Source organism: Chiloscyllium plagiosum, unplaced genomic scaffold, assembly GCF_037043375.1.
Source record: "Chiloscyllium plagiosum isolate Xiang-an unplaced genomic scaffold, Cpla_swu_hap1 HiC_scaffold_45, whole genome shotgun sequence".
Taxonomy (NCBI): domain Eukaryota; kingdom Metazoa; phylum Chordata; class Chondrichthyes; order Orectolobiformes; family Hemiscylliidae; genus Chiloscyllium; species Chiloscyllium plagiosum.
Window position 1 is genome coordinate 23,138,675 of NW_028270183.1, and position 26,788 is coordinate 23,165,462.

Consider the following 26,788-nt stretch of genomic DNA (forward strand, 5'->3'; position numbering starts at 1 on the left):
TAGATTACCTACAGTGTGGAAACAGGCCCTTCGGCCCAACAAATCCACACCGACCCTCTGAAGAGTAACCCACCCAGACCCTTTTCCCTCTGAGCTCTGACGCACCTAACCTATGGGCAATTTAGATTAGATTAGATTACTTACAGTGTGGAAACAGGCCCTTCAGCCCAACAAGAACACACTGACCCACCGAAGCGGGTTCACCCAGACCCATTCCCCTACATTTCACCCTTCACCTAACGCTACGGGCAATTTAGCATGGCCAATTCACCTGACCTGCACATCTTTGGACTGTGGGAGGAAACCGGAGCACCCAGAAGAAACCCACGCAGACACGGGGAGAATGTGCAAACTCCACACAGACAGTCGCCCAAGGCTGGAATCGAACCTGGGACCCTGGTGCGGTGAGGCAGCAGTGCTAACCACTGAACCACCATGCCGCCCCTATCCATTTTAGGCATCATGCCCTTATTTGGGAAACTTGACTAGTTCAATCCTGCTGTAGAAGACTGGGCCCGGTATGTAGAAAGAATACGTTATTTTTCCGGGCAAATGACATTGGGGCAGATGAAAAGCAACGAGTAATTTTCCTGACAGCTTGTTGATCTGCAGCTTTTTTGGTTATTAGGGGCCTAACTTTCCTTGAGGCACCAGATGATAAAACTTTACAAGAATTGGGGGACAAATTTAGTCAAGAAATATTATGACCCCACACCTCCTCTAATTCTGAGATGCTATCTGTTTTACTTGGCAATTCAAGAACCAGGGGAATCTGTTTTGGAATTTTTAATGAGTTAAGATGACTAGTAGAGGCATGTGACTTTGGTTTAACACTTAATGAGATGCGAAGATACCATTTGGTATGTTGGGTTAATGATGTAACCATGCAAAAGCTGAAGCCCAACTGGACTTCAAACAGGAACAAACTGACTTTATCATTGGAAAAAGCAGCAAGTGGAGCAAATGAGTTGCAGAGTATTCAAATGGAAGTGGACACCATCAGCAGTCCAATTGAGCTTGGGGGAAGGCAATTGCATAGTGTCACTCAGGACATGTCCTAAACAGAAAGACTCTAGGTCAGTCCACAGCAAAGCCCTAAAACCAAGCCAAGCCTCGGCCAAATGGGTTATGTTTTCTTCAGGATCTGAGCTGGTAAGCCATTGTAGTTGCTGCTGGTATATTAGATTAGATTAGATTACATGATTAGATTAGATTACATTACATTACAGTGTGGAAACAGGCCCTTCGGCCCAACAAGTCCACACCGACCCGCCGAAGCGCAACCCACCCATACCCCTACATTTACCCCTTACCTAACACTACGGGCAATTTAGCATGGCCAATTCACCTCACCTGCACATCTTTGGACTGTGGGAGGAAACCGGAGCACCCGGAGGAAACCCACGCAGACACGGGGAGAATGTGCAAACTCCACACAGTCAGTCGCCTGAGGCGGGAATTGAACCTGGGTCTCTGGCGCTGTGAGGCAGCAGTGCTAACCACTGGGCCACCATGCCACCCATATATGGTCTTGATTCAGCAAAAAAGTCCCATCAGACCGAATTGAGTAAGAGAACTCAATCCAGGAGATGCAAACCTTAGGAAGTCCACCTGCAGCTGGTTTGGAAAATAAAATTGCTTAGCAATGTCCAAATCAGAACAAATCAAAATAAACCACCTGGTTAAGTGGTCACCTGGTTCTGATGGAGTTCAATACTCTCGCAGCCGTTTCAGTAATCGCAGAACCAGTCTTTAACAAAATTCACTCTGTACTCCAACCCTTAAGTTTGCACAAGACTTTGGCTAGACTGAAACCCTATCCCAGGGAACCATTACAGATTAAGGGTACAACTTCAGTTCTGGTCTCTTATGAGAAGCAGCTGGTTCAGTTCCCACTGAATTTAGTAAAAGGCTCAGGTCCAAGCTTGATGGGGTGAAATTGATTGAGAAAGATTAATCTAGATTGGCTCAACATTTTTCACTTAGAAAATGGCTGTCTGAGTGAAGTCTAGGGACTATCAGAGCAGCCAAGGCCACCTTGCATATTGGTCAGGAAGCAATTCCACGATAGTGCAAGGGCAACCAGTACCATACACCACATTTGAAGAGGGTGAAGACATGACTACCCAGCTGGTTCAGTGCGCTACGTGCTTGATGTGGGAGGTCAACGACTCTGGTGTGTCTGGCTCGTATATGTGTGGAAAATGTGTGCACATTCAGCAATTGACCGAGCATATTGCAGTGCTGACGAAAGAACTCGAAGACCTTAGGCTCATCCGAGAGAACGAGATCTTTCTGGACAAGACCTTCAGCGATGTTATTACACCAATCATGCCAGAAGAGAGCAGAAGAGAGCAGACGATGAGGAAGGCGGAGAGGAGACAGGTGCAAGAGACCCTGGGAGAAGTACCTGTCAGGAACAAGTTGAAGCTTTTGGAAACAGAGACTGATGACAATCAAAAGTTGCCGCAGAGGCAGAGCGGAAGAATCGGACATCGCACAGAACCGTGGTAATAGGGGACTCCATCGTGAGAGGAACTGACCGGGGTTTTTATGGCAGCAGACGGGATTTAAGGATGGTGTGTTGCCTTCCTGGTGCTAGAGTGAAAGACATCGCGGACAGAGTGCAGGAAATCCTCAAGGATGAGGGTGAAGAGCCAGAGATGGTGGTACATGTCGGCACAAATGATGTCGGGAAGAAGAGGAGGAACATACTACAGCGAGACTTTGGAGAACTAGGAAGAAGGCTGAAAAGCAGGACGTCCAAGGTGGTTATCTCCGGTTTGCTTCCAGTTCCTCGGGCTAGTGTGGCCAGAAACAGGGAGATAATAGATTTGAACGTGTGGTTGGGGAACTGGTGCAGGAAGCAAGGATTTAAGTTCTTGGATCACTGGGGTATATTTTGTGGTAAGCATAAATTCTACAAGAGAGATGGCTTGCACCTTAATAGGTTAGGGACCAGCATTCTGGCAGGCAGATTTTCTACTGCAACACCGCTACATTTAAACTAAGTAGCGGGGTGGAGGGGACAAGCTGGATGTTTAAAAAGGAAATTGAAGGGAAAGTTAGAACAAAAGAAGTCAAGAAAGACAACTGTATCAATGAGGCAGAAAACTCGGAAAGGCATCATGCTGTAAGGTTGAGTGAAATAAGGGTTGATGGGAAGGGTGAGAGCAGTAACAAATTAAAAATACTATACATGAATGCACGAAGCATTAGACATAAGATGGATGAGCTTGAGGCTCTTTTGGAAATTGGCAGATACGATATTGTGGGGATAACTGAGACGTGGCTTCAAGTGGACAGGGCCTGGGAAATGAATATTCAAGGCTACACGCGCTATCGTAAGGACAGACTGATGGGCAGAGGGGGTGGGGTGGCCTTGTTGGTAAGGGATGATATTCAGTCCCTTGCGCGGGGGGACCTAGAGTCAGGGGATGTAGGGTCAGTGTGGATAGAGCTTCGAAATACTAAGGGTAAAAAGACCCTCTTGGGGGTCATCTACAGGCCCCCAAACAGTAGTCTGGATGTCGGATGTAAGTTAAATCAGGAGCTGAAATTGGCCTGTCGTAGAGATGTTACTACAGTTGTTATGGTGGGATTTTAACATGCAGGTAGACTGGGAGAATCAGGATGGTATTGGGCCTCAAGAAAGAGACTTAGTGGAGTGCCTCAGAGATGGATTCTTAGAGCAGCTGGTGCTGGAGCCGACCAGGGAGAAGGCAATTCTGGATCTGGTATTGTGTAACGAACCAGAATTGGTCAGAGACCTCGAAGTGAGGGAGCCATTGGGAAGTAGTGACCATAATACAATAAGCTTCAATCTGCAATTTGAGAGGGAAAGGGTACAGTCGGAAGTGACAGTACTTCTGTTGAATAAAGGGAACTATGGAGCTATGAGGGAGTTGCTGGCCAAAGTTCAATGGTCATCCTTAGCAGGGATGACCGTGGAGGAACAATGGCGGATATTTCTGTGTATAATGCAGAAGTTGCAGGATCAGTTCATTCCTAAAAGGAAGAAAGATCCCAGGAGGAGGCATGGGCGGCCGTGGCTGACGAGGGAAGTAAAGAAACATATAAAGTTAAAAGAGAAAAAGTATAACATAGCTAAGATAAGTGGGAAAACTGAGGACTGGGAAGCTTTTAAAGAGCAACAGCGGATTACTAAGAAGGAAATACGCAGAGGAAAAATGAGGTACAAAGGTAAACTGGCCAAGAATATTAAGGAGGATAGTAAAAGCTTTTTTAGGTATGTGCAAGGCAAAAAAATGGTTAGGACAAAAATTGGGCCCTTGAAGACAGAAACAGGGGAATATATTACTAGGAACAAAGAAATGGCAGAGGAATTAAATCTGTGTTCAGATCTGTGTTCACTGGAGAAGACACAAGCAATCTCCCTGAGGTAACAGTGGCTGAAGGACCTGAACTTAAGGGAATTTATATTTGCCAGGCATTGGTGTTGGAGAGACTGTTAGGTCTGAAGGTTGATAAGTCTCCGGGGCCTGATGGTCTGCATCCCAGGGTACTGAAGGAGGTGGCTCAGGAAATCGTGGATGCGTTGGTGATTATTTTCCAGAGTTCAATAGATTCGGGGTCGGTTCCTGAGGATTGGAGGGTGGCTAATGTTATACCACTTTTTAAGAAAGGTGGGCGAGAGAAAGCAGGAAATTATAGACCAGTTAGTCTGACCTCAGTGGTGGGAAAGATGCTGGAGTCTATTATAAAGGATGAAATTACTGCACATCTGGATAGTAGTAACAGGATAGGACAGAGTCAGCATGGATTTATGAAGGGGAAATCATGCTTGACTAATCGCCTTGAATTTTTTGAGGATGTAACTCTGAAGATGGACGAGGGAGATCCAGTAGATGTAGTGTACCTGGACTTTCAGAAAGCTATTGATAAAGTCCCACACAGGAGGCTAGTGAGTAAAATTAGGGCGCATGGTATTGGGGGCAAAGTACTAGATTGGATTGAAAATTGGTTGGCTAATAGGAAACAAAGGGTAGTGATAAACGGCTCCATTTCGGAATGGCAGGCAGTGACCAGTGGGGTACCGCAGGGATCCGTGCTAGGACCGCAGCTTTTTACAATATATGTTAATGATATAGAAGATGGTATCAGCAATAACATTAGCAAATTTGCTGATGATACAAAGCTGGGTGGCAGGGTGAAATGTGATGAGGATGTTAGGAGATTACAGGGTGACCTGGATAAGTTAGGTGAGTGGACAGATGCATGGCAGATGCAGTTTAATGTGGATAAATGTATGGTTATCCGCTTTGGTGGCAAGAACAGGAAGGCAGACTACTACCTCAATGGAATCAATTTATGTAAAGGGGCAGTACAGAGACATCTGGGTGTTTTTGTACACCAGTCAATGAAGGCAAGCATGCAGGTACAGCAGGTAGTGAAGAAGACTAATAGCATGCTGGCCTTCATAACAAGAGGAATTGAGTATAGAAGCAAAGAGGTTCTTCTGCAGCTGTACAGGGCCCTGGTGAGACCGCACCTGGAGTACTGTGTGCAGTTCTGGTCTCCAAATTTGAGAAAAGACATTCTGGCTGTTGAGGGAGTGCAGCGTAGATTCACAAGGTCAATTCCTGGAATGGCAGGATTACCTTACACTGAAAGACTGAAGCGACTGGGCTTGTATACCCTTGAGTTTCGATGACTGAGAGGGGATCTGATTGAGACGTATAAGATTATGAAAGGATTGGACACTCTGGCAGTAGGAAACCTATTTCCACTGATGGGTGAGTGCCGAACCAGAGGACACAGCTTAAAAATACAGGGTAGACCATTTAGGACAGAGCTCAGGAGAAACTTCTTCACCCAGAGAATGGTGGCTGTGTGGAATGCTCTGCCCCAGAGGGCAGTGGAGACTCACTCTCTGGATTCATTTAAGAAAGAGTTGGATAGAGCTTTCAAAGATAGTGGAATCAAGGGTTATGGAGATAAGGCAGGAACAGGATACTGATTAGGAATGATCAGCCATGATTATATTGAATGGCGGTGCAGGCTCGAAGGGCTGAATGGCCTACTCCTGCACCTATTGTCTATTGTCTATTTGCCTCTTGGGCAAAGGTAGATGCCGAAATCAGAAAGCTGGAAAGCAAAGCAATCATCAAACTACTCCAGTTTGCGGAATGGGCAGCACAGGTTGTACCTATTGAGAATCCCAACAAGTCAGTTCACCTTATGGAGATTTTAAACAAACAGCTTTTTTGCAGCTGGATAAATATTCAATCCCTCACATTGAGGATTTAAGCACCAAGCTGGCAGGGAGGCTGTCCTTCAGAAAGCTAGACGTGAGCCGTATGATTGCAGTTAGGTGACGATTCCCAGAAGTATGCTACAATTAGTACCCATAAGAGTTTGTATTGATATACGAGACTGCGGTTTGGGATATCGTTAGCCTGTGCAGTTTTTAAGGTGATGACGGAGAACATTGTACAAGGTCGGGTTGTCATTTATTGCAATGATGTACTAATAACAGGGAAGACCAATAAAGAAGCACTTCAAGAATTTGGACGGAGATTTTTCTCCCAAGGATCCTCAGAAAAGATTTACAAGGATGTTGCCAGGGTTGGAGGGTTTGAGCTATTGGGAGTGCCTGAACAGGCTAGGGCTGTTTTCCCTGGAGCATTGAAGGCTGAGCTTACCTTACAGAGTTTTATAAAATCATGAGGAGCATGGATAGGATAAATAGACAAAGTCTTTTCCCTGGGGTGGGGAAGTCCAGAACTAGAGGGTATAGGTTTAGAGTGAGAGGGGAAAGATGTAAAAGAGATCTAAGGGGCAACATTTTCACATAGAGGGTGGTGCGTGTATGGAATGAGCTGGCAGAGAACGTGGTGGAGGCTGGAACAATTGCAATATTTAAAAGGCAGCTTGATGGTTATATGATTAGGAAAGGTTTAGAGGAATATGGGCCAAGTGCTGGCACTAGATTAGGTTGGGATATCTGGTCAGCATGGACGAGTTGGACTGAAGGGTCTGTTTCCGTGCTGTGCATCTCTATGACTCTATAACTGTTGTCAATAAGGTTTTTGAATGAACAGCTATGTTCGTTTTTAGGCTGGGGCAGCAGTTGGGTCAGTACTGAAAATGAAGAATAACATAGCTCTATCCACACACGCAGACAACAAGCAACATGAATTCGACTGGGACAACACTACTATCATAGGGCAAGCCAGACAGAGAACAGCCAGGGAATTCCTAGAGGCATGGCATTCATCCACAAACTCCATCAACAAACACATCGACCTGGATCCAATATACCAACCACTACAGCGGACAGCTGAAACTGACAACCGGAAGCGGCAGAGACAGACCACTATAAACACTGGAGGAAACATCAAAGAAGCGCTTCGCAGGAGGCTCCCAAGCGCTGATGATGTCGCCTAGCCAGGGGACGAAACGTTTGCAACAAAAACTTCCAGCTCGGCGAACAGAACCACAACAAGGAGCACCCGAGCTACAAATCTTCGCACAAACTTTGAAAAACATAGCACTTGAACTGTGAGTTGGAATGTGGGGATGAGAAACAATGGATGAGTAATTGATTTGAATCAAAACCACACAAAATTCTGTGGACGTTGGATTGGAGAATATAGCTTTGTAGTTCCAAGCCAGTGATGATGACTTCAATTGGCAAAATAAAACACAAGTGCTTAGTTCTAGCCAGACATCTGGAAGCCTACTCTTATCCTTCCTCATCTAGTAATCAGCATAACCATGGATCCCCTTCTCTCTCATACTCATCTAGCTTCCATTTGAATGCATTCTCATTGAATTCTTTCCCCTGTGCAGATTCAGACTGCAGAACTTCACGCAGCTATTAGATAAAGGTGAGGACTGCTGATGCTGGGGATCAGAGTCGAGAGTGGTGCTGGAAAAGCACAGCAGGTCAGGCAGCATCTGAGGAGCAGGAGAATCGATGTTTCGGGCATAAACTCTTCATCAGGCATGTGGGGGGACCCAAAGGGGCTGAGAGATAAGTAGGGGTGTGGAGATGGGGCTTGGGAGACGGTTGCTGGGAAGGTGATAGAAAGATGCAGGTGAGGGTGGTTAGGATAGATCAGTGAGGAGGATGAAGCAAGTAGGTGGGAAGGAAGATGGATAGGTAGGATAGGTCAAGAGGGCTGTTGGAGGTTTTAATCTAGAATGAGGTGGGGAGAAGGGAGATTTGGAAACTTGTGCAGTCAATGTTGATGCCTTGTGGTTGAAAGGTCACAAGGTGGAAGATGAGGCTTTCTTTCTTCAGTCGTCAGGTGACTTGGATTTGGCGGTGAAGGAGGCCCAGGACTTGCGTGTCCTTGGTGGAGGTGGGAGGGCCACAGGGCGGTGTTTAGTGCATGTGTCCCAGAGATGTTCCCTGAAATGTTCAGTGAATTGGCATCCTGTCTCACCAGTGTAGAGGAGACTACATTGAGAGCAACAGACACAGTAGGTGAGGTGTTTGGTTGTGAAGGAAAATCTCTGGCAGATGTGAATAGATCCTTTGGGGCCTTTGACAGAGGTGAGGACGGGTTGTGGGTGCAGGTTTTACACCTGTTGCGGTGGCAAAGGAAGATGCCAGGTATAAAGAGTGGGTTGGTGGGGAGGCGTAGACCTAACGAGGGAATGGTTCCTGCGGAACGCATATGGGATGGGGAGAGAAATATATCTTGGGTGACTGTCGGCAGCAGAAATGGTGGAGGATAATGCACTGTATCTGGAGATTAGTGGGGTGGAAAGTTAGGACCAGGGGTTCTATCCTTGTTGTGGGTGGAGGGGTGGGTTCAAGGCAGAGGTGTGGAAAGTAGAGGAATGTGTTGGAGGACATTGTTGATCTCATGGGAGAGGAAATTGAACTAGGAAGACATATGGGATGTCTTGGAGTAGAATTGCTCCTCCTGGGAGTAAAGGATTGCGTTTTTACAGGGGGCAGGGTGGGAGGAGTTGTACCAGGTAGTTGTGGGAGTCGGTGGGTTCGAAATAGATATCTGTAATTGTGTCAGTTGCCGGAGAGGTCCAGGAGGGGCGGGAGGTGTCCACGATTGTCTACATTAACTTAAGGTCAAGGTGGAAGGTGTTAGTGAAGTTGATGAATTGTTCAACCTCCTCGTGGGAGGAGGTTATTCAGACTGTCAAGGCTGGTAATGTAGAAGCCACAGTCAGAGGCTTTGGGTAAGGAACAGACAATGCATAGCAAGACTATCGGAAAACAAAGATAATGTGAGGCATATGGACATGGGAGTGTGGGAATTGTAATATACATACTGTGAACTGAATAAAGCTTGAAGGTATTCTGTACCCAATTGAGCAAGTTTTACATTTCCTGGTGTTCAGGCTTCTTCTCCATACATACATAAAATTAGACCATAAGAAGAGCAGAAATCAAACTATTCAGCCCATTCGGTCTGCTCTGCCCCTCAATCATGGCTGATAGGTTTTTCCACGCCATTTTCCTGCTTTCTCCCTCTAATCTTTGATCCTTTGGCAATCAAAAACTTATCTTTCTCTGTTTTAAATGTACTCAATGACTTGGCCTCCATAACATTCTGTGGCAATGAATTCCACAGATTCACCACTCTCTGGCTAAGTAAGTTTCTCCTTATCTTCATTCTAAAAGCTTTACTCTTAAGCTGAGCCCTTGGGTCCTTGTTTTTCCTACCAATGGAAACATCTTCCCTATGTCCACTCTGTCCAGGCTGTTCAGTATTCTGAAAGTTTCAATCAGATCCCCCTAATCCTTCTAAACTCCATTGAGTATAGTCTCAGAGTCCTCAAATGTTTCTTTTATGTTAAGCCTGTCATTCCTGGGATAATTCCTGTGAACCTCCTCTGGACCCACTCCAGGGCCAATATATCTTTCCTGAAATATGGGGGCCAAAATTGCACATAATACCCTAAATATGGTCTGATCAAAACTTTATAAAGCCTCAAAAGAACATCCCTGCTTATATATTCTAGTCCACTTGAGATAGAACATAGAATGTAGAACATAGAAAAGTACAGCACAGAACAGGCCCTTTGGCCCACAATGTTGTGCCGAGATTTAATCCTAATGTAAAATATAGTAACAACCTACGCCCCCCTTCAACTCACTGCTATCCATGTGCATGTCCAGCAGTCACTTAAATGTCCCCAATGACTCTGCTTCAACCACCACCGCTGGTCATGCATTCCATGCATTCACAACTCTCTGTGTAAAAAAACCTACCTGACGTCTCCTTTGTACCTTCCTCCTAATATCTTCAAACTATATCTTCTTGTACCAGTCAATCCTGCCCTGGGGAAAAATTTCTGGCTATTGACTCTAACTATTCCTCTCATTATTTTGTACACAGATGATTGACAATATTGTATTTGCCTTCCTAACTACTGATTCAACCTGCAAGTTTACCTTAAGAGAACCTGAAACTAGGACACCCAGGTCCCTTTGCAGTTCTGATTTCTGAATTTCTCCCCGTTTGACCCTACAGCCAATGGAAGTTGAATTTTTTTTGCAATATTCCAATTATTATTATAACTCTTAATGTTGCATTATTCGTTTGAAGCATTATTTAAAATTTTCCAAAATTCCCAAAGATGTGCAGGTTAGGTGAATTGGACGTGCTAAATTGCCCACATGTTCAGGGATGTGTAGGTTAAGTGCACTGGTCTGGGAAGGATACTGTTTGGAGGATCAGTGGGGACACGTTAGGTCAAATGGCCTGTTTCCACATAGTAGGGAGTCTATGATTCTAATGTTTCAGCTTTAAAAAAATCAAAGGCCACTCATCACATCGACCCAATCCTACTCCATTTCCCACCTGACCACCAGGCTGTACAACCCCGCCCATCGTTTGGGCCGGGCGAGTTCTCATTGGCTGATACGACAGACCAGTCCAGCGCCTTAGCACAGCGGCCGGCGCCGATTGGTCTGAATTGGAAGAGGCGGGACAAGGAGGCTCCCCTTCGCATTTCATCGGCTGTAAATCTGGGCTCTTGGCCAGGATTGGCTCAACGCTGTTCACTGTCCCGCGCCCCCATTGGATTAGATTGGAGACCCCGCCCACTGTCATCACGTGGATGCCGAAGTTCGTTAGGCGGGTTGTTGTTGCAAGCGCGAGAGAGGGAGCGAGTGCGGGAAGCAGACATGAAGCATTATGAGGTGAGTGAGGAGCTGGGCGGCGGATGCAGCGCCCGCGGGGGGTGGAGACTGAGCCTTTGAGCTGGACCGGGTTGTTTGTTTGAGGAGGAGGAGGAGGGTTAATACCTCGCTGCCGGTCCGGCATAATTAGTACAGCGCCTGCGCAAAGCATCAGCACTGGCCTCTGCTGGAAACTGCGCAGGCGCATATCTGGCTAGCGGGAGCTAACGGTGTCTCAGCACGCATGCGTATAGCCGGCTGGCCCTCGCCACGCATGCGTATCACCTCGTTGTCCTCAAACCCAACCTCCCCGGGTATGAGGAGATAAGGAGTGGGTGTGGGACCTATTTGGGACGGAGAAAAGGAGAGCTCTGGTTCTGATAGGAATGTACATTCCACAATTAATATGCACGCAGTGTAGCCAATTGAGCCCTTTTGTGTGGCAAAAGTGACGGCTGCAGATGCTGGAGCTCAGTCTAGATTAGAGTGGTGCTGGAAAAGTACAGCAGGTCAGGCAGCATCCGAGGAGCAGGAGAATCGGCGTTTTGGGCAAAAGCCCTTCATCCTACCTGTTTGTATGATTTGTGCAGCAGTCCCACTTCTGCAACTACACAGGCACCATCCCTCACCCCTCTCTGCTGCATTGATGACTGTATCTGTGCTGCCTCATGCTCCCTTGAGGAGATTGGACAGTTCATCAGCTTTGCAAACAGCTTCCACCCTGCCTTCAGATTCACCTCTGCTGTTTCTGACACCTGCCTTCTCTTCCTGGAGCTTTCCGTTGCCATCTCCAGAAAACAAGTTACCACTGACATCCATTTCAAAACCACTGACTCCCACAGCTACCTCAACTACAAAAATGTGAACCCTTACATCCAATTCCTCTGCCATATCTGCTCACAGGGTGAGATGTTCCACTGTCAGACATTATCCAACTTTAGGGACCGTAACTGTGATCAATAATGTCCTCAACTGCATCTCTCCTATTTACTAAATTTCTGCACTCAAGCTCCCTACTCCCTACAATAAGGATAGAGTCACTCTGGTCCTCACCTATTAAACCCATCAATTTCAAAATCTAATACATCATCCTTTACATCAAGCATTTCTTCCGCCGCCTTCGCCTCCGCGCCTACTTCTTCCACCAGGTCTCCCGCCCACCCTCTGACGACCCCTTCTCCTGCCTCCAACACACCCCATCCACCTGGACACCCCGTGCTGGCCTCTTACCCACCCTTGATCTCTTCATATCCAACTGCCGCCGCGACATTGACCGCCTCAACCTGTCCACCCCTCTCACCCACTCCACCCTCTCACCCTCACAACGCGCAGCCCTCCACTCCCTCCGCTCCAACCCCAACCTCAACATCAAACCAACAGACAAGGGAGGCGCAGTGGTAGTTTGGCACACCGATCTTTACACTGCTGAAGCTAGACGCCAACTCGTGGACACCTCCTCCTACTGCCCCCTTGATCATGACCCCACCTCCCACCACAAAACCATCATCTCCCAGACCATCCATAACCTCATCACCTCAGGAGATCTCCTATCCACTGCCTCCAACCTCATATTCCCACAACCCCGCACCGCCTGTTTCTACCTCCTGCCCAAAATCCACAAATCCGACTGCCCTGGCTGACCCATTGTCTCAGCCTGCTCCTGCCCCACCCAACTTACCTCTGCATACCTCGACACTGTCCTGTCCCCCTTAGTCCAAGAATTCCTCACCTACGTTCGGGACACCACCCACGCCCTCCACCTCCTCCATGATTTTCGCTTCCCCGGCCCCCAACGCCTTATCTTCACAATGGACATCCAGTCCCTATACACTTCCATCCGCCATCACGAAGGCCTCCAAGCCCTCTGCTTCTTCCTCTCCCGCCGACCCAACCAGTACCCTTCCACTGACACCATCCTTCGACTGACTGAACTGGTCCTCACTGTTAACAACTTCTCCTTCCAATCCTCCCACTTCCTCCAAACCAAAGGAGTAGCCATGGGCACTTGCATGGGCCCCAGCTGCCTCTTCGTCGGAGGCAGCTGGGGCCCATGCCTGCCTCTTCGTCGGATATGTGGAACAGTCCATCTTCCGCAGCTACACTGGCACCACCCCCCACCTTTTCCTCCGTTACATCGATGATTGTATTGGCGCTACCTCGTGCTCCCACGAGGAGGTTGAACAGTTCATCCACTTTACTGACACCTTCCACCCTGACCTCAAATTTACCTGGACGGTCTCAGACTCCTCCCTCCCCTTCCTAGACTTCTCCATTTCTATCTCGAGCGACAAACTCAACACCGACATTTACTACAAAGCGACCGACTCCCATAGCTACCTAGATTACACCTGCACCCTGTAAAAACGCCATCCCATATTCCCAATTCCTTCACCTCCCAGGAGGACCAATTCCTCTACCGAACAACCCAAATTGCCTCCTTCTTCAAAGACCGCAATTTCCCCTCCGACGTGGTCGACGATGCTCTCCACCGCATCTTCTCCACTTCCCGCACCTCCGCCCTTGAACCCCGCCCCTCCAATCGCCACCAGGACAGAACTTCACTGGTCCTCACCTTCCATCCCACCAACCTCCAGATACATCGTATCATCCTCCGTCATTTCCGCCACCTCCAAACAGACCCCACTACCAGGGATAAATTTCCCTCCCCACCCCTATCAGCGTTCCGGAGAGACCATTCCCTCCGCGACTCCCTCGTCAGGTCCACACCCCCCACCAACCCAACCTCCACTCCCGGCACCTTCTCATGCAACCGCAAGAAGTGCAAAACTTGCGCTCACACCTCCCCCCAAGGCCCCAGTGGATCCTTCCATATCTGTTGCAAATGCACTTGCACCTCCACACACATCATTTACTGTATCCGCTGCACCTGATGTGGTCTCCTATACATTGGGGAGACAGGCCGCCTACTTGCGGAATGTTTCAGGGAACACCTCTGGGACACCCGCACCAACCAACCCAACCGCCCTATGGCTGAACACTTTAACTCCCCCTCCCACTCCGCCAAGGACATGCAGGTCCTTGGCCGCCACCATCGCCAGACCCTGGCCACACGACACCTGGAGGAAGAGCGCCTCATCTTCTGCCTAGGAATCCTCCAACCACAAGGGATGAATGTCGATTTTCTCCAGCTTCCTTATTTCCCCTCCCCCCACCTTATCTCAGTTCCAGCCCCTGGATTCAGCACCGCCCTCTTGACCTGCAATCATCTTCTCGACCTCTCCGCCCTCACCCTCTCTCCGGCCTATCACCCTCACCCTCACCTCTTCCACCTATCATATTCCCAGCGCCCCTCCCCCAAATTCCCTCCCCCCTACCTTTTATCTCCGCGCGCTTGGCACACCAGCCTCATTCCTGAAGAAGGGCTTATGTCCAAAACGTCGATTCTCCTGCCCCTCGGATGCTGCCTGACCTGCTGTGCTTCTTCAGCTTTACATCAATTGACTTTGGCTTCCAGCATTTATAGCACCACACATTTCAACTCTGCATCTGCAGTCCTCACTTTCCCCATCATCCTCTACCACGTTCGTCACCTACAATCAGACTCCACCACCAAAACAATATTTCCTTCCCCACCCATATCTCATTTCCATAGTGACCGTTCACCTGCAACTCCCTTGTCAGCTCTACACTCTCACCAACCTGTCCCTGCACCTCCCCTTTCCACTCTGTCCAAACAATCCTTTCAGATCAGAGTTTCACCTGCATGTCTTCCAACCTGGTCTATTGTATCCATTGCTTCTGGTCTCCTATTTTGGGGAGACTGAAGGCAGATTTGGAGTCCAGTTTGTAGAGCACCTGCGCTCCACAAGTACCAATCAACATGACCTCGCGGTTGCCATCCACTTCAACTTCTCCTCCCACTCCTCTGGTGATATGTCCATTCTAGGCCTCCTCCACCATGAGGTGAAATGCAAACTGGAGGAACAAGATCTTCTATTTTGCCTTAGGAGTTTACAGTCCAATGGCCTCAATATAGAGTTTACCAGTTTAAGTATCTCACACTCCCAGCCTCATTCCATGTCCTGACCTAACCTGTCCATCTTAGTATTCACTTATCCACTCCACCCCTCCCCACTAACGAATCACGATTACTCCTGACCTGCATCCACCTATCATCAACACACCTACCCTTTCCCAGTGCCACCCCACATCCCTCTGTTTATTTCTGGGTTCCCTTCCAACTCCCAAGTCCTGATGAAGGATTCTAGCCTGAAACGTTGACTTTCCTGCTCCTCTGATGCTATCTGACCTGCTGTGCTTCTTCAGCTTTACATCAATTGACTTTGGCTTCCAGCATTTATAGTCTTTACTGTCTCCAAGTAGCCCATTTGCTGCTGTACATCAGCATGAACTAAAATTATTTCACACACTTACAGCATGTTGAAATCTGTTCTTTCTCTCTCCTGTTGGTGTCTCCTCATTCACCCGAGTTGCCTTTCTTTGTACCAGAGTCATGATTGTGAAATATCAACTGGCAGTTTGATAGTGGAAGGCCTTGCAGCTGTACTTTGCACTGTTATTGCTCAACTGACCATGCAAGTTTTCATTGCCTGGGGGGAAGAAAAAGACTTGATTGTGAAATATATTTCACAACCTTTTTACACTCAAGTACTTTCTTTTACCATTGCATTGCTGTGGAAGAAAATGTGGCAAAGTGCAGCAGGTCAGGCAGTATCCAAGGAACAGGAGAATCGACGTTTCGGGCATAAGCCCTTCTTCAGGAATTCCTGAAGAAGGGCTTATGCCCGAAACGTCGATTCTCCTGTTCTTTGGATGCTGCCTGACCCGCTGCGCCTTTCCAGCAACACGTTTTCAGCTCTGATCTGCAGCCCTCACTTTCTCCAAGAAAATGTGGCAGCCAATTTGAGCATAGCAGAATTCCCTAGGTAGCAAATGTAATAACTGACCAGATAATGTGATGCAAGTAAAGGTTTTTTAGGAAACTAGCAGAACTACCCTGTTAACAACTTATGCTCAGATCAGTGCCTCTTTTTTTTTTAATGTTGCATCCAAAAATATAGCACCTGAATTGAAGAATCTACTTTGTGTTCATACCTACTAATGTGACTGAATCCATGACTTCTAACTGAGCTGAACCTCGGCTGACACTGGATTAGGAGAGGGCTGCAGGGTTTTGACAGATTTCCATAATTTAGAAGCTTTTTAAGGACAGTTGTAACAATCTGGGTAATGCAGTAATTAGAGCATACTGCATTGTCAGAGTAGCTGTCTTTTTGATTGAATCTATCTTGATGCCATAACCAGTCATTTATGTTGTTCAGCCAATATTCCTCCCTCAACCGATGTTACCAAAAGGCAACTGATTTATTTCATTTTTCTATCTTTGATCTTGCAGTGCCTATGTGTGGTAGTAGTGTAACCATTTCAGACTGACTTGCCTGTTACAAGGTGCTAATGTTTGGATGGGATGTTGTGTGCTCTCCTTTTTAGCTATGGTTCTGTTTTTACTGGGTTCAGTGTATCCCAGCAACCTTCTTTGGTACAATTGTTTTGTACCAAAGAGGGGGAAAAACCTAGCAACTGGAGAGCTATGAAGCTATTCTGCTCTAGGTTAATCATTTGCTCATAGAGTCATAGAGGTATACAGCACAGAAATAGACCTTTGGTCCAACAAGTTCATGCCGACCAGATATCTTAAATTAATTTATTCCCATTTGTCTGCACTTGGCCCGTATCCCTCTAGACCATTCCTATTCACGTACCCACACAGATGTCTTTTAAATGTTGTAATTATATCAGCCTCCACCACTTCCTCTGGCAGCTCATTCCAGACATGCACCACACACTGCATGAAAACGTTGCCCCTTAGGTCCCTTGTTAAATGTTTCTCCTCTCATCCTAAACATATGCCCCTCTAGTTCTAGACACACCCACCCCAGGGAAAAGACCTCTATAAGGTCAACCTTCAGCCTCTGACGCTCCAGGTAAAACAACCCGAGCCTTTTTAACCTCTCCCTATAGCTCAAATCCTCCAGCCCTGGCAACATCCATGTAAATCTTTTCTGAGCCCTTTAAAGTTTCACAACATCCTTCCCATAGAAGGGAGACCAGAATTGCAAATACGATTCCAAAAGTGGGGTAACTAATGTTCTATTCAGATTACACATGACCTCCCAACTCCTGTACTCGATGCTGTGACTAATAAAGGAAATCATACCAAATGCCGCCTTCACTATCCCCTCTACTGCAACTCCACTTTCAAGGAACTATGAAAACACACTCCAAGATCTCTTTGTTCAGCAACACTCCCCAGGACCTTACAATTAAGTGTATAAGTTCAGCTCTGATTTGCCTTTCCAAATTGCAGTACCTCACGTTCATCTAAATTAAAGTCCATCTACCACTCTTTGGCCCAATGGCCCATCTGATAAAGATCCCGTTGTACTTATTAACTATACCTCTTATATTCACATCTAAATCATTTATGTAAATGACGATAGGCAGTGGAGCCAGCACTGATCCTGTGGCACTCCACTGGTAACAGACCTCCAGTCTGAAAAGCAACCCTCCACTACCACCCTCTGTCTTCTACCTTCAAGCCAGTTCTATATCCAAATGGCTAGTTCTCCCTGTATTCCATGAGATCTAATCTTGCTAATCAGTCTCACATGGGGAACTGTCGAATGCCTTTCTGAAGTCCACCATAGATCATGTCCACCGCTCTGCCCTCATCAATCCTCTTTGTTACTTCTTCAAAAAAACTCAATCAAGTTTGTGAGACATGATTTCCCACGCACAAAGCTGTGTTGACTCTCCCTAATCAGTCCTTGCCTATCCAAATAGATGTAAATCCTGTCCCTCAGGATTTCCTCCAACAACTTGCCCACCACTGAGGTCAGGCTTACCAGTCAGTAGTTCTCTGGTTGTTCCTTGCCACCTTTCTTAAATAGTGGCACCACCCATTTTTGTAAATAGGCCCATCTTGTTATTTTGACTTCACTGGATCCTAATAGTCAGTATCTTTCACCGTAGGAAGGATGTGGAGGCACTGGAACGGGTGCAGAGGAGATTTACCAGGATGTTGCCTGGTATGGTAGGAAGGTCGTATGAGGAAAGGCTGAGGCACTTGGGGCTGTTTTCATTGGAGAAAAGAAGGTTTAGGGGTGACTTGATAGAGGTGTACAAGATGATTAGGGGTTTAGATAGGGTTGACCATGGGAACCTTTTTCCACGTATGGAGTCAGCTATTACGAGGGGGCATAGCTTTAAATTAAGGGGTGGTAGGTATAGGACAGATGTTAGGGGTAGATTCTTTACTCAGCGAGTCGTGAGTTCATGGAATGCCCTGCCAGTAGCAGTGGTGGACTCTCCCTCTTTATGAGCATTTAAACGGACATTGGATAAGCATATGGAGGATAGTGGGCTAGTGTAGGTTAGGTGGGCTTGGATCGGCGCAACATCGTGGGCCAAAGGGCCTGTACTGCGCTGTATTGTTCTATGTAAACTGTCAACATTGTTTGATTTCTGAGTGATAATGAGAATAATCAGTACCCCCAATTTAACAGCTATAAAAGGGCTTTGTGGGGGTTCTTTGATAGTGGTCATGTCCACATGCCTAGGTTAGAAGGTCTAGGTTTAAGTCCTATGATGTTGCATCATAACAGTCCAAACAGATTGGCTTTAAAAAATCTCTGCACACTGGTTGAATCGAATTAGCTTCATATGAGTACAGTGAAAAGTTTACAAGGTACCACTTCTGGCACCATCTTAGGTCCAATGGTTTCTCAGTGCAGATTGTTGAATACAAATTCTTGGAAAAAGTAATTAGAAAATAAAGAAATTAGAAGTCCGGCATGGCAAATGTTCTAAAATATAAAATAGCGATAAATTAGAAAAGTACAGAAATGAGAAATATGAATTTCAGAATTACAATTCCTCCCATGATAATTGAACATGATGCTAATCATGACAATTTTGCAGTTTCCGTCCCTGTGCTGACCAGCATTGCTGGTTTTCCAGCCAATCCTTGATTCTTTAGGGTCCTGTGCTGCAGGAGTAATGTCCCAAACTCTGGGTCAGGTGGCTTGGCTCCAGTCCTCTGAAATATCATAACATATCTGAACCAATTGATTAAAAAAATCTAAAAGGACTTTGTATATCTTGTTTTGTTTATCATCGTGTATGGTATAAATGTTGTGAATGAACAGTTTCCAAGATTTTAATATCGTAACGGTAAAGCTGGCATTGTCTTACCAGACGAAAGGGATGCCTCTGATCGGAGAGAGATAACTGGTGGTGGCTTAACCTGAGGGGCACCACACCTCAGCTGACAGTGAGAATGTGTATAGGGTATAAGCAGGCAGGGAAAGAGTTAAGTTCTGAGTTTTGTGAAACAAGAGGTTTTGCTGACCATGACGCAGATCAGATAAGAACTTAGTTAATAATGGGGTGCTGGAGTCAAGGGTAATGGGCTAACAAGGTGGAAAAGCATTCATTATGTATAGCCATTTAACAAGGTGAAGTCGCATTCAGTTTGTGAGGTCATCTTAACAAGGTGAAAAGTATTCATTATGTGAAGCCAGTTATTCAATGTGTAACAGCAGATGGCTTAATCTTTACTATTGATGCTCACTAATTGTAATGGTCACCCAATCAGTATGTATTTTGCCTTAACTGGATGCTCATCCCTATAAAATGACTATTTAGTTCGTTGAGAAAATGCTTTTCCAGAGAAGACAGTGAACTCATGTCTCTGCACATGGGTGATCATTCTCTCTCCCTCTAGGTCCTGGAATAAAGATGGAGGTAAAACTATACTATGTCTCTGAGCGTTTTGCTTTGGGGGGGAACGGGACTGCAAAGGCAGAGGTTGAAAAGGAGAGTTAGAACATTGAATGTTAGAGCAGAACAGGCCCTTCGGCCCTCGATGTTGTGCTGACCTGTGGAACCAATCCTACAATATTCTGTTTTCATCCATATGTTTATCCAATGACCTTAAAGTCCGTGAGTCTACTACTGTTGCAGGCAGTGCATTCCACACCCCTACTACTGAGTAAAGAACCTACCTCTGACATCTGTCCTATATCTATCACCCCTCAATTTAAAGCTATGTTCCCTTGTGCAGTCCATCACCCTCCGAGGAAAGAGGCTCCCACTGTCCACCCTATTTAATCCTGTAATTATCTTATATGTCTCAATTAAGTCACCTCTCAACTTTCTTCTCTTTAATGAAAACAGTCTCAAGTCCCTCAGCCTTTCCTCTTAAGAGCTTCCTGTCATCCCACTCCCCCCTCAGTCGAAGCAAAACACTCGGAGACACAGTGTAGTTTTACCTGACTGTTCCAATAGATGCATAACTCTCCTTTTCAACCTCTGCCTTTGCAGTCCCGTTCCCCCCCCAAAGCAAAACGCTCAGAGACATAGTATAGTTTTACCTCCATCTTTATTCCAGGACCTAGAGGGAGAGAGAATGATCACCCATGTGCAGAGACATGAGTTCACTGTCTTCTCTGGAAAAGCATTTTCTCAATGAACTATATAGTCATTCTGGGCGGCACGGTGGCACAGTGGTTAGCACTGCTGCCTCACAGCGCCAGAGACCCGGGTTCAATTCCCGACTCAGGCGACTGACTGTGTGGAGTTTGCACATTCTCCCCGTGTCTGCGTGGGTTTCCTCCAGGTGCTCTGGTTTCCTCCCACAGTCCAAAGATGTGCAGGGCAGGTGAATTGGCTGTACTAAATTGCCCGTAGTGCTAGGCAAAAAGGGGTACATGTCGGGGTATGGGTGGGTTGCGCTTCGGCGGGTCGGTGTGGACTTGTTGGGCCGAAGGGCCTGTTTCCACACTGTAAGTAATCTAATCTAATCTAATCTATATCAATTAGCAGAGGCCAAGCCCTTTACTGTTATACAATGAATGTTCTTAACCATGTTAACTGGATTCATACAAAGGATTCTTTTCCCCTTGTTTGCAGACTTTGCATACTGAATGCTTCCAATATTGTTAAATGGCTCGACATAATGACTGCTTTTCCACCTTGTTAACCCATTACCCTTGCCTCCAGCACCCCATTGTTAACTGTATGTTCTTATATGATCTGGGTCGTGCTCATCTGAACCTCTTGTTTCACAAAACTCAGAACTTAACTCTTTTTACCTACCTGCTTATACCCTATACACATTCTCATTCCCTCCATACCCGGCAACATCCCAGTAAATCTCGTTCTGAATCCTTTCCAAAGCTTTCACATCCTTCCTGTAATGCGGTGGCCAGAACTGTATGCAATACTCCAAATGTGGCCGCACTAGAGTTTTGTATAGCGGCAGCATGACCTCATGGCTCCGAAACTATTTATTAACTCACCACATGCCTTCTTAACAACCCTATCAACCTGGGTGGCAGCTTTCAGGGTTCTGTGTACATGGAACTCGAGATCTCTCTGCTCACCTACACTACAAGAATCTTACCTCCATCTAAAGTGAATCACTTCACATGTTTCTGCATTAAACTCCGTTTGCTAGCTCTCAGCCCAGCTTTGCAGCTTATCTATGTCCCTATGTAACGTGCAACATCCTTCAACACTATCCAGAATTCCACTTACCTTAGTATCATCCGCAAATTTACTAACCCTTCCATCTATGCCCTCACCCAGGTCATTTATAAAACTGATAAACAGCAGTGGCCCCGAAACAGATCCTTGTGGTACCCCACTATTAACTGAACTCTAGGATGAACATTTCCCATCAACCATCACCCACTGTCGTCTTACAGCTAGCCAATTCCTGATCCAAACTGCTAAATCACTCTCAATCTCATGCCTCCATACTTTGTTCAATAGCCTACCGTGGGGAGCGTTATCAAACACCTTACTGAAATCCATATACACCACATCAACGGCTTTACCCTCATCTACCTGTTTGGTCACCTTCTCAAAGAATTCAATAGGGTTTGTGAGCCACGACCTACCCTTTACAAAACAGTGTTGACTATCCCTAATAAACATTCATCTCTAGATAGTCATAAATCCTACCTCTTATAGCCTTTCTAACACTTTACCCCAACCAAAGTAAGGCTCACTGATCTACAATTGCTAGGGTTGTCTCTACTCCCCTTCTTGAACAAAGGGACAACATTTGCTATCCTCCAGTCTTTTGGTACTATTCCTCTAGACAATTATGACATAAAGATCAAAATCAAAGGCTCTGCAGTCTTCCCCCTGGTTTCCCAGAGAATCCTAGCATAAATCCTATCTGGCCCACACTTTCCAGAATTGCTAACACCTCCTCCTTATGAAACTCAATCCTGTCTGGTCTAGTAGCCTTATCTCAGTATTCGAGGAGAAAGTGAGGTCTGCAGATGCTGGAGATCAGAGCTGGAAATGTGTTGCTGGAAAAGCGCAGCAGGTCAGGCAGCATCCAAGGAACAGGAGAATCGACGTTTCGGGCATAAGCCCTTCTTCAGGAATGAGGAAAGTTTGTCCAGCAGGCTAAGTAAAAGGTAGGGAGGAAGGACTTGGGGGAGGGGCGTCAGAAATGTGATAGGTGGAAAGAGGTCAAGGTGAGGGTGATAGGTCAGACTGGGGTGGGGGCGGAGTATCTCAGGGTATCTCAGTATTCACCTTGACAACATTGTCTTTTTCCAGTGTGAATACTGATGAAAAATATTCATTTAGCGCTTCTCCTATCTCTTCGGACTCCACGCACAACTTCCCACTACTATCCTTGATTGGCCCTATTCTTACTCTAGTCATTCTTTTACTCCTGATATACCTATAGAAAGCTTTAGGATTTTCCTTGATCTGCCAGTGAACTTCTCATGTCCCCTCCTGGCTCCTCTTCGGTCTCTCTTTAAGTCCTTCCTGGCTAACTTATAACTCCCAAGTGCCTAACTGAGCCTTCATGTCTCATCTTAACATAAGCCGCCACCTTCCTCTTCTCATGAGATTCAACTTCTTTAGTAAACCACTGATTCAGTCAACCCAGCAATTATGGTGACCCAATTTTTCCAGACTTAAAAATAGTGAGCCTGCATATTGTCAGCAAATTAATCAACCACTAACCCATTCACCGCTTCAGCTATAACATCCTTTTGTTAGTAATCAGCCTTAATTTCTTTTGTCTCAAATATGTGCTTTACTTGCCTTCTGTCTGGGTGTAAGGAGTCAAGCAGGCAGTGTAGACTGTGCACAGGTAACTGGTCTGAGGGATATCCACACAGGGTCTGCTGTGTGGGGGAAATGGTGAAGAGAAGTGTGTGTTCCAACAGACAAACAAGGTATGAAACTGGTTTCAAGCTAATAGTCGTAACCTTTGTTAGCCTGTCAGATAACCATGCTGCAGAGAGAGCATTCTATGTTGGGCAGAATCTGGTGTGAGGGTGGAAAAAGAAGCAGTTTGTTGTGATGATGATACATTTGGTCTTAGACATCATGAGAACAGCAACTAGCTACTGGCCTGATCTCGCGAAGCGTGTATCAGTAGGAGTCTTGATGTATCAGAATGGATACATCATCACCAAAAATACAGTGAGCATATACTTTTTTAAAAAGGACGCATGAAATCCTGAGTCTGGCAAAGGTTTCGAAGTACCATCTAATTGATGCAGCTGCTTTATGAAACAAAAACAGTCCAGTGTTGCAGGAAACCAAGGTCATGCAGATTTTGGTGTCAGAATTATCGTTTCCAGCAATTCTTCATCGGGCAGCATTGAAATCACTACAGTAAAGTCCCAATGTTTATGTGCTGACTCTGCGCAAGTTCAGTTATCGGAGTATACTTCGTGGGCATTATTTTGTCAGCTACGAATCTAACGTTTGATGATCCACTGTTTGAAGCAACGAAGTAGCTCCTGGTTTAAAGTTCATTGATTTGAGACATTTTCTGGGAATGTGACCCCCATGAATGGTGGGACTTTCGTGTTCCTGTTAAATCATGTCAGTAACATGGAAAAAAAACCTGCCCATCAGCAGGACTGTGGAGTGCAATCTTAATGAAAACCACGGAACATGAAAAGACACGTGACCTAAATGACCAACTGAACAACATTAAAACAAGCACAAAAAATCGCATTCCCTGCAGGCGATCTCATGCACGACCATGGCATTGGTTGGACAATTAACAATGTAAAGGGATTGATTCATAAATTTGAGAAGCAGGTGACCCACATAAAGAATGCACTTCATTCATATGGGAAATGTTCAGGATAATGTTTGTAGGTCAAGATTGAAATTTGTGCCTCAACTTATTATAGCATCATGTTTGTGCTGAATAGAATAGGTGAATGTTTGATGGAAAAAATCTTCAGAGTGAGAATATTATCGCTGTCCTGATTGATGTTTGCGTGAATTTGTCACCAAATTGTGGAATTTTGTTGGTGCACAGTTGATCATCAGATCATTTTCAAAATGAGGAATTGCCAATTCAGTAGGTGGAGGTGAGAGAATGTAGAACAGGACAGTACAGGCCCTTTGGCCCTTGATGTTGTGCCGGCCTTCTATCCTAATCTAAGGTCAGACTAACCAACATACCCTTCATTGTACTAACTTCCATGTGCCTATCCAAGAGTTGTTTAAATTGTTGTGGATGGATAATTCTTAAACCAGTGCACCAAGGGGTATACTTTGGAGCAAATAGCCACAGGGACTCGATTTGCTGTACTCTTTGTCAGATGTTGGTGACACTGAATTTGACAATTTTTAAAACATGTTCTGTTGCGCTTAAATGTTGAAGTTTAAAACCAGTGCAAGTCCCTTTCATGGAAAAACAGGACAGCTCCAGAGTTGTTTTGAGCAGAGGTCAGGGATGGATTCAAAGAAATCTTGTGATTCGTGGTAGTGCCCCTATCTCCGAGCTAGAGGACCCAGGTTCAAGTTTAACCTGTTCGAGGTGTGCAATAACATCTCTGAAAAGATTGATATCCAGAATCATGAGGCAGGTTACCTTCACTCCTGTAGCAAAAATAAATTGGAGATGGGTTCACAGGAATTTTGTGATGCAATGGTCATTAGATAAATGGGTTACTTTGTGGTTTTCTCAAAATAAGAGCCGAGATGTTCCCTCCTTTGCTTCCCCACCTTTTTGTTATTGCTACATTGCCCCTGTTATAGGGTAGTGTTATTGGTTTGTTTTTAATTAGGTGATTGAGCATTCCAGTGGTTGATTTACAAAAAATAAAGAGCTCACGTCACCATTTGCACAGAGGGCCAGGCAGGTCATAGGACCTCCTCGTGGCTAAAGCAACCATCAACTAGTCCGGACAGCAGGTTGTGGAGAGGCCTGCCTCTCCTCTGAGGTTACTTTTGTGTCTGTGTGCCCTTTAAGAGGAAGTGTACGGTTCCTAAGTATCCTCCAAGCTTTGACAGAAAAGTGGGGACTGGGCATTATCTTCCCCTCCGAAACAATTTTGATTTAGTCCTCCCACTTTTTTTTTTGCTATTATCACACTAATATATTCACTGAGTGGTGAATTTGATGGTGGATTTCTTCATTTAAAGTAAAAGAGCTGGGTTCTCCTTCGGTTAGGAGTGGGCTGCTGTACAGGAAAAGGTGGACAATCAGGTTTGCGATAATCTGAAGATTTACAAAGTGTTTCCACTAATCCAACAAGTGGACATCATTATACTACACAAAATTTATCTTTGTACAGTCAACTTAATTCAATAAACTGTTCCACATGAATATGAATTACTGCCGTTACATCTTATTTCAGTGACTACCCCCCCCACTGGCTGTTTACATTTTATAAAACCAAGAGCTGCCGGTACTCAGCAGGTCTGGCAGCATTTATAGAGAAAAAGCAGAGTGAGCATTTCTGTCCACAGATGCTGCCAGACCTGCTGAGTTTCTCCAGCAGTTTCTGTTTTGTTTACATTTTATACTTGTGTGCAAATAGATTCCCTTTAATGTTTGGAGGCTTTGAATGTTGACTTATACACTGACATCTACATTAATTATTACCAAAATTATGGACAATTTTGAGTCCTTGTACTAATTCACCCCATTGGCTCCTAATAGATCTCTTCTGTGTCTTCAAGGCTTTGATGTCCTGTCTAAAATGGGATATCCAGAATTGGACATAGTAAGCCTACTCCAGCCTGAGTTGTACAGGTGTAGGATAGCTTTCTTGATAATTTTAGATTTTCTTTTAGGTTATTTACAGTGTTGGCCCTTCGGCCCAACAAGTCCACACTGACCCACCGAAGTGGAACCCACCCATACCCCTTCACCTAACACTACGGGCAATTTAGCATGGCCAATTCACCTGACCTGCACATCTTTGTGACTGTGGGAGGAAACCGGAGCACCCGGAGGAAACCCACGCAGACACGGAGGGTCCAGCTCCTCCAAGACCGTGTTAGGGAACTGGAGCTGGAATTGGATGAACTTAGGATCATTCGGGAGGCAGAGGGGGTCATAGATCAGAGCTTTAGGGAAGTAGTAACTCCAAAGATTGCAGACAGATGGGTGACAGTGAGGGGGACTGGGAGGAAGCAGCCAGTGCAGGGACCCCCTGCGGCCATTCCCCTCAAGAACAAGTATACCGTTTTGAATACTTGTGGGGGGGGGGGACTTACCAGGGGTAAGCAGTGGGGTTCAGGCCTCTGGCACGGAACCTGTCCTTGTTGCTCAGAAGGGAAGGGTGGAGAAGAGCAGAGCAATTGTTATTGGGGACTCGATAGTTCGGGGCA

At 45.9% G+C, this 26,788-nt stretch overlaps 1 protein-coding gene across 1 annotated transcript in view; it reads left to right on the forward strand.

Moving 5' to 3' along the window:
• The first annotated feature begins 11,062 nt into the window (after window positions 1-11,062).
• tecrb (trans-2,3-enoyl-CoA reductase b) overlaps window positions 11,063-26,788 on the forward strand; it is a 101,643-nt gene continuing 85,917 nt past the window's right edge. The window contains exon 1 of the mRNA XM_043694707.2: window positions 11,063-11,143. Within this exon, the coding sequence (XP_043550642.1) occupies window positions 11,129-11,143 (15 nt within the window). The 5' untranslated portion in view covers window positions 11,063-11,128. The remainder of the gene's footprint in view (window positions 11,144-26,788) is intronic.